General features: G+C 40.3%; 1 protein-coding gene across 1 annotated transcript; it reads right to left on the minus strand.

Moving 5' to 3' along the window:
- Positions 1-2538: 2538 nt before the first annotated feature.
- On the minus strand, positions 2539-12336 carry LOC139285751 (sodium channel regulatory subunit beta-4-like). Its single transcript, XM_070906394.1, has 5 exons — positions 12243-12336; positions 4208-4371; positions 3811-4030; positions 3537-3666; positions 2539-2632 (listed from the first exon to the last, which is right to left on the minus strand). Exons 1-5 carry the CDS (start codon positions 12334-12336, stop codon positions 2539-2541), a joined length of 702 nt encoding a protein of 233 aa, XP_070762495.1.
- Positions 12337-13363: the final 1027 nt, after the last annotated feature.

Genomic DNA, 13363 nt, shown 5'->3' on the forward strand with positions numbered 1-13363 from the left:
TGTATGTTTGTGTGTAGCTTTCAGCTGTCAGAGCTATTCAAGCTATGTGTGAGGGTGTGGCAGGTCGTGTCTGCCAGCTTCACAGAAGTGACCTCTGGTATTGAGAGTCGCATAGAGAGCCGGTTCCAGTTTCCAGTGGGCGTCGTAGCGCTAAGTTCATCCACATTGACTTATCACAGATGAAGTAAAAATGATATTACAAAGATTTTTCCTATTTTTTCTTTTCTTAAACACAACATGTTTACTTCTAAAATGTTACCAGCTGTTTAATCGGAGCACGTACTACCATTTAAATTTGTATATAATATTATATTTTTATGTATTTCTTTGTTAATTTACTCTCAGCAACTCCCAGCTCCCTCCTCTTGAACACATCTTAATCCGTACTTTTAATAAAAAGAATCAAACGTTTAGTGCTAAGACACCAGTACTATTTAGAAACCCAACACAGACTTCTTATGATCTTCAATGCCCAAAATATTTAAATAAAGTCACAGCAAGAAGTTGTTGGCTAATCTGAACTTTGAAAGGAGCAAAACACTGAAAGTATTGCCTGGTTGAGTCACACAGAATAAGACAGTTAAGGAAAATAAACCACCAATTGGGATATTCACACATTCATTTGATAATATCATTTTTATAATTAATTGAAATATACTTTTTGGACACTATTTAACATCTATTCCCTGACAGAGTCTTTACATTATTACCCCATGCTGTGCTACCTGTATTACTTAGCCAATATCAATGGTTTGGACTATCGCAGCACAATTATGAATACATGTATGTGTAAAAGTGTTTTCTTATGGTTATCAGAGCAGGTTTGTTTCGGAAGTTAGCCAGTTAGAGTCTGCATATATGAAATATATATGACATATATGAAAATGTGGAAATGAATTGGAATTCGGAGAATTGCACGTTGCTCTCCCCGCTCACAGTATATCCTGCTGAAGTGCCGTTGAGCAAAGTGCCAACCTCTTAAACTTCTCTAGTTGTTCAATTGTATGATTCAAATTTAGAGACAGGAAAATGGTACTTTTACCCTGACCTGGTTAAAGGGCTAAGAAAAGTTGTAGCAGTGTTGGGAGGAGCTTATCAGGCATCGACAGAGCTTCAGTCAGTTGAGGTCGATGTGAAGGGTTAAATGGGACCATACAGAGACACACAGAAATGTTCCTGTACTGTGGTGCTAGACAACATATACTTATATGGAGTTATATAAAATGCGCACATGCTAAAAATGCATTGATTATTTGTCAGAAGCAGCATGATTAAGTTCATTCATTTCTATAGGGAGCTGGGTAGTCTAGGGATTGTCTTTGATGAGGGTTAGGGTTGGTTGTTTTTTTTTTTTTTTTTTTTTTTTAAATAAATTTTCTGTGTTTATATTCTCCCACCAGCAGAGGGAGCAGAAGCAGAACAGGCACCTGTGTTTCATCTAAAGCAAAACAATAAAACCTGTGCAGAGCTGGATCCTTCAGTCGCCTAACAAAGCCCAGTTGTCAGCCTTAGCTAGCCAGTAGTTGATCAAAATCTGTCAGCATCAATGAACCAAACACCCCAGCAGTGTGTCAAACCTGGACCCAGGAGTAAACATGCAAGTTGAAGACAGTTCAGGCTGGCAGTAGTTAAGGTTAATGGTTAGATCAGGACTAAAAGGTCAGGAAAAAACAAGAAAGGTAAGCTGTATTTAAACATGTTCAATCAGCACTACAGTACTGATACCTGATACCATATTTACTGGTAACTGGTTGAATGAATGGTCCTCTGGTTTGGGTTCACAGGTGAATTTGCGTCAGTTAGAGAGAAGCCTTTCAGCAGTTTTGTGCTGTTCTTCAGTTGACATCATGGCAGTTCATAGATTGTGGCAATTCATCACGGCAAGCGTGTGTGTTCCCACTGGTCAGGTTTGTTTGGGTCCAAGTTTGACTTAGAGTTGTGGATTACACTAGAGCCTCCTGACTTCCAAACTGAGAGTCAAACATACTTGTAGCTTGTCGACTGAGACTGGTAACTGTTTCAGCAGTTGAATATTGAAATTTGGTCTATAAATAAAGGACTTAAGACAACTGACGATGTGCTTTGTGCAAAGTTCTTCCTCTAACGTGATGTTATTATTAGTTGTAGCACATGGTTATAGAGGGTTCGGAATAAATGTAATTTGTTTGAAGATGTAACCTGAATAAGAAAATGTCAACGAGGGTACGGAAACCACAAGTATAAATATAATTGGAGGCAGAGAGTTTACTTGAGGCTCTACTGTAGAGAGTGTTAGGTTCCAGTAAGATGTAGAGCAGAATTTGATAACAGAGGCTGTACACTGTGTGACAAATGGGCTGCCATGTAGGTGAGGGAGTGAACCAGGCCTATGCACATTTCACACTTCCCAAATCTCAAGCATGATTTAAAATAGACATTTACATGTTGTATTAGTTAGCCACTAGTAAGATAAAACAGTCCATTGATAACAGCATTTTCTCTCAGCGTGTACATTTGTCTAACATATATACAAACACACAGACATACTTTGCATTTCGCTCATGCCTTTGGTGTCCCTTTGTTGTCAGCTTTGGCTCCTGAAAGTCCATTTTCTGTGTTGTCGTTCCCTGAGGAGCTCACCAGGCACTCTTTACTGCAGGGGACAGAGAAACCAAAGGTTAAGATGTACACCCATGGACGGAGGAACATGGGAGTGATAAGGACTAAATACATACACACATATATATATATATATATATATATATATATATATATATACATATACTGCAGGGATTTTACATGGTCTAACCCTCATAGCCCCTAATAATAATCTTGTGTTGGACACAAATTGGAAATATGTAATTAAGATTTTACTGAAACACATATCAAAATTAATTGAAAGCTCAGTAGAACTCATTTAAAACCTGAGAACTTTACAAACCTCTTGCCACTCACTCCACTACTAACTTAACAATTGTGATAGATGTCAAAAGACGAGCATGAAACTGCATTTGTGTTTTCCTTAATCCAAATGCAGTCATAATGTAATCAAATCAAGACTCATAGATTATCTTCTAGTCACATTCATGTCATACTCTTCAATTGATCTATGACTCTCGGTGTAAGTTAATAGCAATTACCCTGCTGGACGATGCTGTACTGTCTGAGTTTACTCTCACATTGTCATAAAAATAACAGCTCATTGCGCCGGGTTTCTGAAAAATGTATATGTTAACGGCCAAAAATAATGTATGCAAGTCACTGTGTGATAGAAAGAAGAGTCTGGTGGAATACAAAATGGGGACCGATGTAACAAAATGTGAAAGGGGCTATTTATTTCAGTCATTATCTGGGCAATGCTCTGTAGCATGTAACTGTTATTACCATCAATTCAGTTAGTCCACCACGATGATTTACATAGAAATGCAGATATTAAATTAATTTTTAATGAAAAATGAACAGAGCAATTGATTACCACATCCAGGTAGCAAGTACTGGCTGTAATATATTTACTATATGTTATGATATGTTACATATATAGTCAGTGATCTACTCACTTCTTCTCATCATCCTTCAGCAGGAAGTGAACAACCAAGGTCTTTATCACCATGATAATGATTACCATGCCAATGACTCCACCCAGCACTGAGACAATGATGACTGTCAAAGTGTTGTCAACCTCCTTCACTGGAAAGAGGGGGAGATGGAAAGACATTGTGAGGGAGAAAGTAAAGGAGAGAGATTACGTAAACAATGCAGAGAAAGAGTCTTTATCTGTCTGAAGGTACAAGCACTACAAAATAAAGTTAGGTGTTTTTGTGCGCCACATACTTTGGTCGACAACTATGAGAGTGTAGATGGCGCTGTGGTTGCGGTTCTTCTCTTTCGGGTTCCTGGCGAAACAGATGTACTCTCCCTCATCTTCGAAGGTGATGTTCCACAGCAGGATGGAGATGTTGTTGCTCTTCGAGGAGCCGACAAACTCCACGCGCTCTTGGTACACGCTGACCTTGGGCTCCACACCCTCAATAGGAATCACCGCCTCACATAACTACACACACAAACACACACGTATGTAGTTAGATACACAGAGATAAGTAGTCAGGTGTATTTTCCAAGCAAGTGTTAAGCTAAAATGTATCCGAGGCATGCAACACGGAAAAGGTCAATAAAGGCCTTGCTTGCATGTGTGTGTGTGTGTGTGTGTGTGTGTGTGTGTATGCTGTACCTTGAGCATGGTTCCATTGTTATTATGGTGCCAGTTGAAGTAGAGGTTTCTGATGCCAATACAGGAGGAGTAAGTGCAGGGCAACAGGACCGTCGAGCCGTTCATTGCTTCAATTGAAGACACTTTACCTGTCGACACCTCCAGTCCACCAACACTCCACACACCTGACCCAAGGAAGAAAGGAAAGATGAACATAAAGAAACACTGACATGAAACAGAAAAAGAAAACATAGTGCAGCACATGTACAGTACAGACCCAAAACAACACATTGTAGATAGAAGGCAGCTGGTCAGTTACAGTTCAAGTTACGTTGCTCTCAATAAATTTTTTACGGCCCAAACGAAAAATAAAGTAATGTTTGTGTGCTGGCTTGCAGGGCTTGGCTAGGATTACTGTGGAAGATGAGTGCAGCTGATGAGTAATGGTATTACAAAGTTAAGTAGCTTACTTACTGTAAGTACAGCTCATGGGAATGACAGCTTTGTGTCCTCTGCTACTCCACTTTCATTTTTAATAGCGATATCAACTAAATAAGACTTTTATGTTATCAGGTTTTCTTTTTTGTTTTGGATTGTTTGGACTTTTTAGAAATCCAACTTCAATGTCTCTTGACATGTTTTTTTTCTCCAGCTCTTATGCTCCTTGAACAAGGTTCACCATTCTGTGTTGGAAGTGTTGGAATTTCTTGAGTCGAAACTCAAACTCAATTTATGGCTAATGATGTAGCCGTAACTTTTTTCCCTAATATGTGACACAAAATTGAATGCAATTTGGAAATCTCAACACCAACACAGTCATAGAAACATTGTAAATTGACCTACATCACGAATGCTTTATTGAAGTAATATCAATTTTCCAAACTTGTTTCATAGGTATACATACTGTAGATAAAATGTATGCTGTTTTCAAGACAAAACAAGTGCCACAGAACTTGATAAAAAATGAAGTAGTTCAAACTGACAAACTGACTCATTGCTTTTAAAAAATCTCCACTTGATGCAGATGAACCGATTCTTTGTCTGCTCTGACTCTGTCTCTGCTGTGGCCAGTTAAGTTTCTTCCACTTTGGGCTTGAGAGCATAGTCTTTCTAGTCATAAAGTCATAATGCTAGTACTGTGCACAAGTTAGTGGTCAAGCCTTTTATTCTGTTTCATGTAAGTCATTCAGAGCCAAACAACAGCTATCAGACAAGTCCCCCTCACACATCTCCTCGTGACTCTTTGTACTATCCCATTTTAATCTCACAATGCCAGTCATTGTAGAGAGGGGCCAAGCAGAGGGGGAATGTGATAAACATGTTGCTGAGGACCGAATATTACTGAATTTTGGAGGGATTTGAAGACTATAACCCCAAGGCCTGAATGAGTAATTGTCCTCTGATGGTTGTATACCAATGTATTCATGGCTTGAAATGTGCACTTTCATTCAGTTCTTTTGAACATAGACTGCTTTGCTATTTACATATTCTTTATTTCCATTCTTTTATTTTCATGAATATGATACAAAACTGTGCCCTCTACTGGTCTTGACTTGAAAAGCCTGAATAGAGACACAGATTCAGGACACATATTTCAATTGTCCTGCAGTACTTAAGTGCAAGTAAGTCACTAGTCACTAGCAAGGCCTTTTTGAGTTTGTCAAGTCTGAAGTCATCAAATTTGAACATGACTTGAGTTGACACCTTTTGCTCATTTATTCATGTCTATCAATGCATTCACTGCACACTGTATGCACACAAGCAAGGTGACCAGACTGTTTGTAAGACTTAGGTGGGTAACTGACATGACTGACTGAGATCAAGACAAAAATGCTCCGAAAAACATCAGTCCGGTCCATTACAAAACATGAACTGGTGTCCTGTGACGTTGTTGCGCAAAGCTGAAAACACAGTAACTCTTTCATTGCCAAAAGGGAAAGCTTATCTTGTACTGGTATTTGGGTCTTGCTGGCCGAGTTGTGTTGGTTTTACAGTGACAGCTGGTGTGATTCTCAGATTGTTGCTCTGGTGTCTCTCACACACTCAGGGCCTATTTATAAATGCTCCTCTCCACACTGACCTGCTCAGGATCACATTGCACTTGGACATGGTACAAACACTGTTAGAGCGCATGTATGCATATGTGTTTGTGAAGGACTTACATCTGTATAAGAACTCAGTGAAGATAATCAGTGTTAACAAAACACTAAAACACCAGAATCCCTCTTGTCAATTTGGGAGGACATAACTGTTTACTATCCCATATTGGGGGTTTAAGGCTCCGGACACACTGTAATCAGTTGGGGTCGCTCACTTTATGATGAATTGCCTTTTTTTTTTGCTCTTTTCTGGCATTGACATTCTACAATAGACAATTTGAAGTTTCTGTGATTAAGTTGTTGCTCAGTGTCAGATAAAAAGAAAAGATTTACAGTGAACTGATCAATGAAAAAGACAGGTGTATTTTGTAAAATGTCGAAAAATATTATGTTAGTGGTGCCAGCATCACATGGCACTTAATCTTTTTTTAACTTGTGATCATTCTCTCTGTCTAATATGAAGATTTGGCATACAGTATCAATTTTTTGTAATTTACTGCGGTGTGTAGCAGGCTTGATGTGTTGTGGAATCGAGTCTTGATCAGTCAGTGGGTGAGGATGATAAATAAATTCATTACTAATTCAGTACTTGAGGATTTGGTAATCAACAGGGAAATGATCACAAGTGGTGAACAGACCCCAGATCTCAGCTATTAACTGTGCATTCAATTCCCCTTTTCAATAATTGCCTGGTCTGTCAAGTATCATAGTTCAACAGAAAAACAAACTCAATAGATTTGCGCACACAACCTCAAAAAATTATTTATAGTAACAATTTCCCAGTAACTGTCAAGCTGTTAAATCGCTGAATGTTGCATTAAAAGCACATGATTATTCACTGAGGGTATTTCAGTGTGTATGGTTTGGTTGTACTTTTTCTTTGTTCAGTTTTATTTCTTATTTTCAGCCTCATCCCTTTTCCTCTTGTCTTTAACATCCAATATTTTTACCTCTCCTCTGTAGTCATCTTGACTCGTCTCCTCTACTTTCAGTAGCAGCTCAGGCCATTTGGGTTCTCCTTGTTCTTTTCTCTTTCTGGTTTTGCTCTCTTTTAATGGGCTCTTACTATTCTTTTTTTTATTTTGCAGCACTGGGCACTTTCTCTCTCACTCTCTTTTTTTTCCCCTCAGTCTTTCTGTCTTACTTGCTCTCAGAACGTGTTCCTCAGGGACGCCATAACTAAATAAGCAGAGGAGAGTTGTTGGGAGCTGGTCTGAGTATGTTTGTGTCTTTTTGTGTGCGGTGCAGCGGTGCAGTCAATGACATCCTTAAGGTTTGAAATGTTTTCCGTAGCTGGCTGCTGGTCTGAATCCTTGGAGTGCCTTTTAAACTCTGTGTTAAATAGATCAATGAATAATCTTTTACTCTCTATCAATAATTACTGGCACAAAGCCATTGAGCAAGGTTTTCAACCAAGTGCTCCAGAGGGAATAATGATGCAAAGCAAAACAAATGAGAATAATGATGCAAAGCAAAACAAGTGAGAATACAAGAGAGAATTGCCATTCTTTATCCACACTGGAAGCATGATGATCTTTTGCATTTCTGAGAGGAGTGTCCCCCCTCGTCCCTAGAAATAGATTCCACGCCGCCCTCGTTTTACACCTCTGCTCTCTACTATCCCTTTTCTCGCCGCCCCCCTTCCTCTTTATCTTTACAGTTTGTCCTGACAACACCCACAGATTCACACAGCGTAGTAATGCACTGCTAGTTATGTATGTGTGGCTGTGTGTGTGTGTGTTGTTATATGCATGTGAACTCTTGTCTGTTCATCCAGTATATATGCATGCACTTGTGTGTGTGTGTGTGTGTGTGTGTGTGTACATGAGTAATAGGCTGCAATATATGATATTTTTAGCTCCACTATCAAATATCTCTTTGTTCCAGTTGGGAAACATCAATATCTGAATCACTGATGGGAGGAAAAGCAAACTGACTGACTGTGTGTGTGTGTGTGTGTGTGTGTGTGTGTGTGTGTGTGTGTGTGTGTGTGTGTCCTTGGCTGACTGTCAAGGTGAGTTTTTTTTTTCTTTAAGTAGGCCAGAGATTGAAGGGTTAATGTATTTCCGAATGAACCCATAGAGAACTGACCGAGGACACTATTACCTTCTAGAAAGAGAGAGAGACAGAGAGGGAGAGAAGTGATGAGGGTGGAGGGGGGAAATAGTGGAGAGAGATGGATGGAGGAGCAGGGGTAATGAAGGAGGTACAGTGTGTAGGAGGTGATGGAAGGTGTCACGAGGGATGGATGGGGAAGATGAGGGGAGTGAGATGTCCTCCCCAAGGTGAAGGAGTGACAGCAGGGCAGAGAATTACAACAGCAGCCGAGTAACTCAATCAACGGGGGCCAAGGTGGCGTCACTCACACATACGGATACACACTTATGTAACGTGATAGCCACGCAAACAAGTAACAACATGCTGTATGATTATCACATTTACATGCCAACTACTGATGAAGAGTTACTGGTAATTGCTGTGTTATAACCTGGGCTGCTCTGCATCTGTTGGCCTTGTTGCACCACAATTCTTACACTTTCCTGCTGTTTGTTGTTTATTCTCTACAAAATAGGTGTTGGATAATCCCTTATGTGAACATATGACACCACAGACTGAAGCTTGTGAAAGTGGTTTAGTGGCAGAGTTGAAGCGACAGTTGTTTGGTGTGTTTGCATACTTTTTAGATTATAGATCTTTGTTTTCTGAAGAGTATATTTGGTCGGTCTTCTGAGTCTTGTCTGTGGTCCTGTCATGATGAGGAACATCACAACATCAGCGGCATCTCTGTGTAAATAATGAGTGATACATTTAGGATGAATAGCATCGTTCCAAGGACGTAATCTTGGTGTTTGGATGGGACAGACCTGACAACAAGTTACTGTCATGTTTCACGTATCATACCTCTGATTGTTGGACGAAAAAGTGTAAATTATTACAACACAGAGTTTATTATTAAGTAGTAAGACAGGACATTTAGAAATCATTAATTATCCTCAGATTTTCCTTCCACACATGGTTTTGATTGGGACTGTTTTCATTCGTGTTTTTCCTTGGCTTCGTTTTTCTGGAGCCAAAGGGTCTGTTGAGAGCGATTGCTGCAATGTTTGGCAAAGACTATTGGATTCTAGGAACAATAATTAAAGATGAGAAACAGTTGTGTGTTTCTATGCAGACATGACATTTCAACAGATGTATAATGTGCATGTTTAGATAAATAAACATGCTGTGTAAAATAGAATATAGAACATTGTAGAATACAGATGAAAAATAGACGATGACGTTAAGTGCTGTAATGTTGGAGACTGGAGGTGGATATTGTTGCCACAAATGAGATGAGCGAGTGTGAGGGAATGATGGTAATTGATACCTACTGGGACCTGGATTGTTTTTGGATTAAAAGTTTCAGATCTGGTGCTCTGCGTAGGAGTGTGTTCTTGTAAAACACTGTCAGCACACCAGAGATTGTTAACTTTCCCATCGGTGACCAAAACCTGATTTATTTATTTTTTTCCTTCAATTCCTTGTTGGCCTGCAAGATGTGAAATTCCATGTACTATACAGGGCTAGGACGTCATTTGTCTCTTTGGTGGCGATTCTACTGATTCCCTTTTTGTCATTTTACCTTTGAAATGAGATTGCCTTTTCTTGCTTCAGATGCATCAGAATATACCAGACCTTGTAGCAATTAAGAACAAAATAAAAGAAGGTGACCTATTAATTACAACAGCAAGTACCGCAAGAGTGAAGCTACACAACTAAACATACAGACTGGCATCCAACTCCACACCATACTAATCTATATAACCAAAGCCAACATAGTTTTCAAAACACATTTTGGTGTGGTAAAAATAAAACTGCAGCCTGTTTGATGAAACAGAATTACTGAATACATTTTGGATAACTTTGCTGAATAAAACCCAGAAAACCGTCAAATCTGGAATATGGACTAACATGTGATGCACTCAGCAGATACAGCAGAACCTGCTTCATGAAATGAAGCCCTTGGTGTGAGTTACAGTACCAAAGAGGATTTCCCAGTCTTGTTTCTTTGTTCTTCTTCATTCTTTTTTACCCGCTTTAATAACTTTTGGGCTCAAATCTAACTAAAATAGTTAGCTAGGAGGTGTTTTATACTCTTATCATTAAGAATACGGTACAGATATTTGTTATTAGATCATAGAGGACCTCTATTGAAAGACACTCTGACAGGAACAGCAGTTGTGTTTTACATTAGGGTGTAGAATTACAAGCATGCACATCACATTTAATGGTTCCAATTTACAGACATTTTTTCACTGTTAATATATGAGGTAAGCATAGTGATCCCACACTGTGATCAACTGAAGGGCTTTCAATTCGTCTCATAGTTTGTAGAATGCTATCCAAATGAAAAGATAATGATGCTGCATATTCTTCTATGTATGACATTTTATTAACTGACATTTCAAGACAAGTGCTGCTGACATTTCAGCACAGTGGTCTTACCCATCCTTAATAAAAGCATTATGTCAAAATGTTATGAGTAAAATGCCACATAAATGACAAGATGGTGTTCCTGACCTGATGCCCATAACCTCTATTGTTTTCCCTCTTTCTTTATTGAATATTTTGTTGTAAGCTTTTGTCATATTTCATGTGTTCATTACTTATGTTTAATCCTTAAAAAGCAAACTCATTTTTGACCATGTCATCTAGTGACAGCTGTTGAAAAAGCTGAGGCCAGATTGGTCTTACTGGGGCCATTGTGACAAACAATGTTGGGCAAGTTACTCACTTTACTTATTACTCCTTTAAAAAGGAATAATATTACTTCACTTATTACTTGGTATCAAAAGTAATTAGTTACGTTACTTGTTATATTACTATATTACTTTTGCTTTTTTTCTTAATGTCTTGGTTGGACAATATAAACAATGGGAATTTTACTGGTCACAGAAAAAATATTTATAAAGTGGACCATTTACTTGAAAAATTCCCAAGTAAAAAAAAAAGAAAAGAAATGAATGTGAAAGTAAAACAGCAGAGACATCATTTCATCATCACTTGAGGTAAATTCTGCCACTAGCAAATATTTCTGCATGGGATCTTTGGGTGTAGAATGGACTTAAAAACCCGCCTAATATGAAATATGATAAGTTGATATAGTTCACCTAAGGATGGCAATGTACTGAAGTTCTTCACTTACACCTCTTGGTCTTGTTTGTGAACTGTGCTGAGTTCCAAAAGAACTGAGAGCTAGGAGGAAATGTTGGGATGTGGGGGCACTATTGGGCCCTACAACAGAATCAGGGAGTGTTTGAGCAAAAGCAGAGATCACCACTGCACCACTACGTCACTACCAGTAATACTACAACCACACACACACACAAATACACATATGTGAACTGTAGCTATAACAAATGTTTTTATATACTCTGAGATATTTTTCCTTTGTCTTTTATTCTTTTTCCCTTGGAAATGGCACCGTATTAAGTACACGCATGAAGAGTCATTTAGTCCGTCACTCATCCGGCTCAGCAACCAGAGATTCATATTGAATATTCATATTCAACATGTCCAAGTTCAGATCAGCCAAGATGTTGGATGTTATTGACCTTGATGCCCTCGATACGGCAACAAGTAAACATCACCGTACATTTTAGCCTTCAGGTGTGGAAAGAGGCGATAGAACAGCAGACGCTGGTGTGAAGTAATAAAAAAAAAGGTATGGATTTACTGTGACAGCCATGAACCACCCACCAGAACGGCATATAAAATACTAACACAAAGGGAGCAAAAGAGGAAGATGTAGAGAGCATAGATAGTTTAAATGTATTGACAATCAGAGGGATTCACCCAATCACAAACTGGAGTGAAAGCAGAAGATAGAAGTCCAATATTCTGGTGTACTGTAGAGATAGAGTGGAAGAGTGAGGGATGACAGGGCAGCTGAAGGTATAGAGAGAAGTATAACTCACCGAGCAGCAGTGCAACTACCAGACCAGCATGAAGTAGATCCCCTGATCTCAGCCGACCAGAGGCACTCGAACCGGTGCCGTCCACTGACGCCATGACACCAAGTCTGTCTGTCTGTGTTGTTGTCTGGCTATGTGTGTGTACAGAATGTGTGTCTTTGTCAATCTGTCCCCGAATGTCAGCCTGGTCAGCCTGAAGTGAGTCCAGTCTATGCAAATATGTGTGTGTGTGTGTGTGTGTTTGTCTTATGTGTCTCTGGAGCAAGGCGGGACACTCAGCTGTGTAGCTGAGTCTGAAGTCCTGCTCTCAGTCCCTCCCTCTTCTCTCCTCCTCTGCACTCTGTCCCAGAAATGAACAGGGGGAGGAAGCGCAAAGAGAGGAGGATAAATTCCTTTCAGGAAGCTCTCTCCAGAACCAGTTGTTCCTTGTGCTGCACTCCAGCAGCCCAGGAAAGCACAGGGAGAGACAATCTGATGAAGAACGCAGCAGTTGAATGAAGAGTGCGGGCTCTCCGTCTCTCTCCCTCCCCTCCTGTCCTCTGTTGCTGTCTCTCTCGCAGACTCAGTGGTGATTATCCAGCAAAGGAGAGCGTGAGGCAAAAGCCAGAGATGAGAAGCGAGGCAGAGCGGTAGCGGCGTAGCAGTGTTGTGTCAGACGGCTCCACTGCTCCAGCAGCGACAGCCAGGGAAGCAGGCTGGCCAACAAACCCCACGGGGGGAGACATAGGCTGGAGGTGGGAGGAGAGCACGTGAGGGGCACGGAGGGATGCTGGAGCTGAGCCAGCAGTCAGGCAGAAAAGCGGAAAGCGCGTGTCTCCCCAGCCGGCACAGGGAGGAATGAGCAAGAGAGGTACTGCAGAGGTAGAGGTGAAGAGAGAGAGTGGGAGAGAGAAGGAGGGGATAGAGTGGAATGGGGGAGGGGGGTGGGTGATAACTGCTGCTACATGCACACACATACACAAATGCACCCAGCACAGTTAGGCTGACTCAGCCTTCCTCAAGAGGGTCTCTGAGTCGGAGACGGGCTGGGAGCTTCACCCATACCACATACCCGACTTCACTGCATCATTTACTCCCGTCTCCGCTTTCATGTGTCTCCCATTTCATGCTCCTACTATACCTCT

Source organism: Enoplosus armatus, chromosome 5 (assembly GCF_043641665.1).
Source record: "Enoplosus armatus isolate fEnoArm2 chromosome 5, fEnoArm2.hap1, whole genome shotgun sequence".
Lineage (NCBI taxonomy): Eukaryota > Metazoa > Chordata > Actinopteri > Centrarchiformes > Enoplosidae > Enoplosus > Enoplosus armatus.

What these genes read in the sequence shown, in the direction of transcription:
- LOC139285751 (XM_070906394.1), bottom strand. Translation starts at nt 12,336, where the DNA reads ATGGCGTCAGTGGACGGCACCGGTTCGAGTGCCTCTGGTCGGCTGAGA. An exon ending in TCTCATAGTTGTCGACCAAA is followed by an intron (nt 3,667 to 3,810) that starts GTATGTGGCGCA and finishes CCCTCTTTCCAG; the next exon opens with TGAAGGAGGTTGACAACACT. An exon ending in CTGAAGGATGATGAGAAGAA is followed by an intron (nt 2,633 to 3,536) that starts GTGAGTAGATCA and finishes TGTCCCCTGCAG; the next exon opens with TAAAGAGTGCCTGGTGAGCT.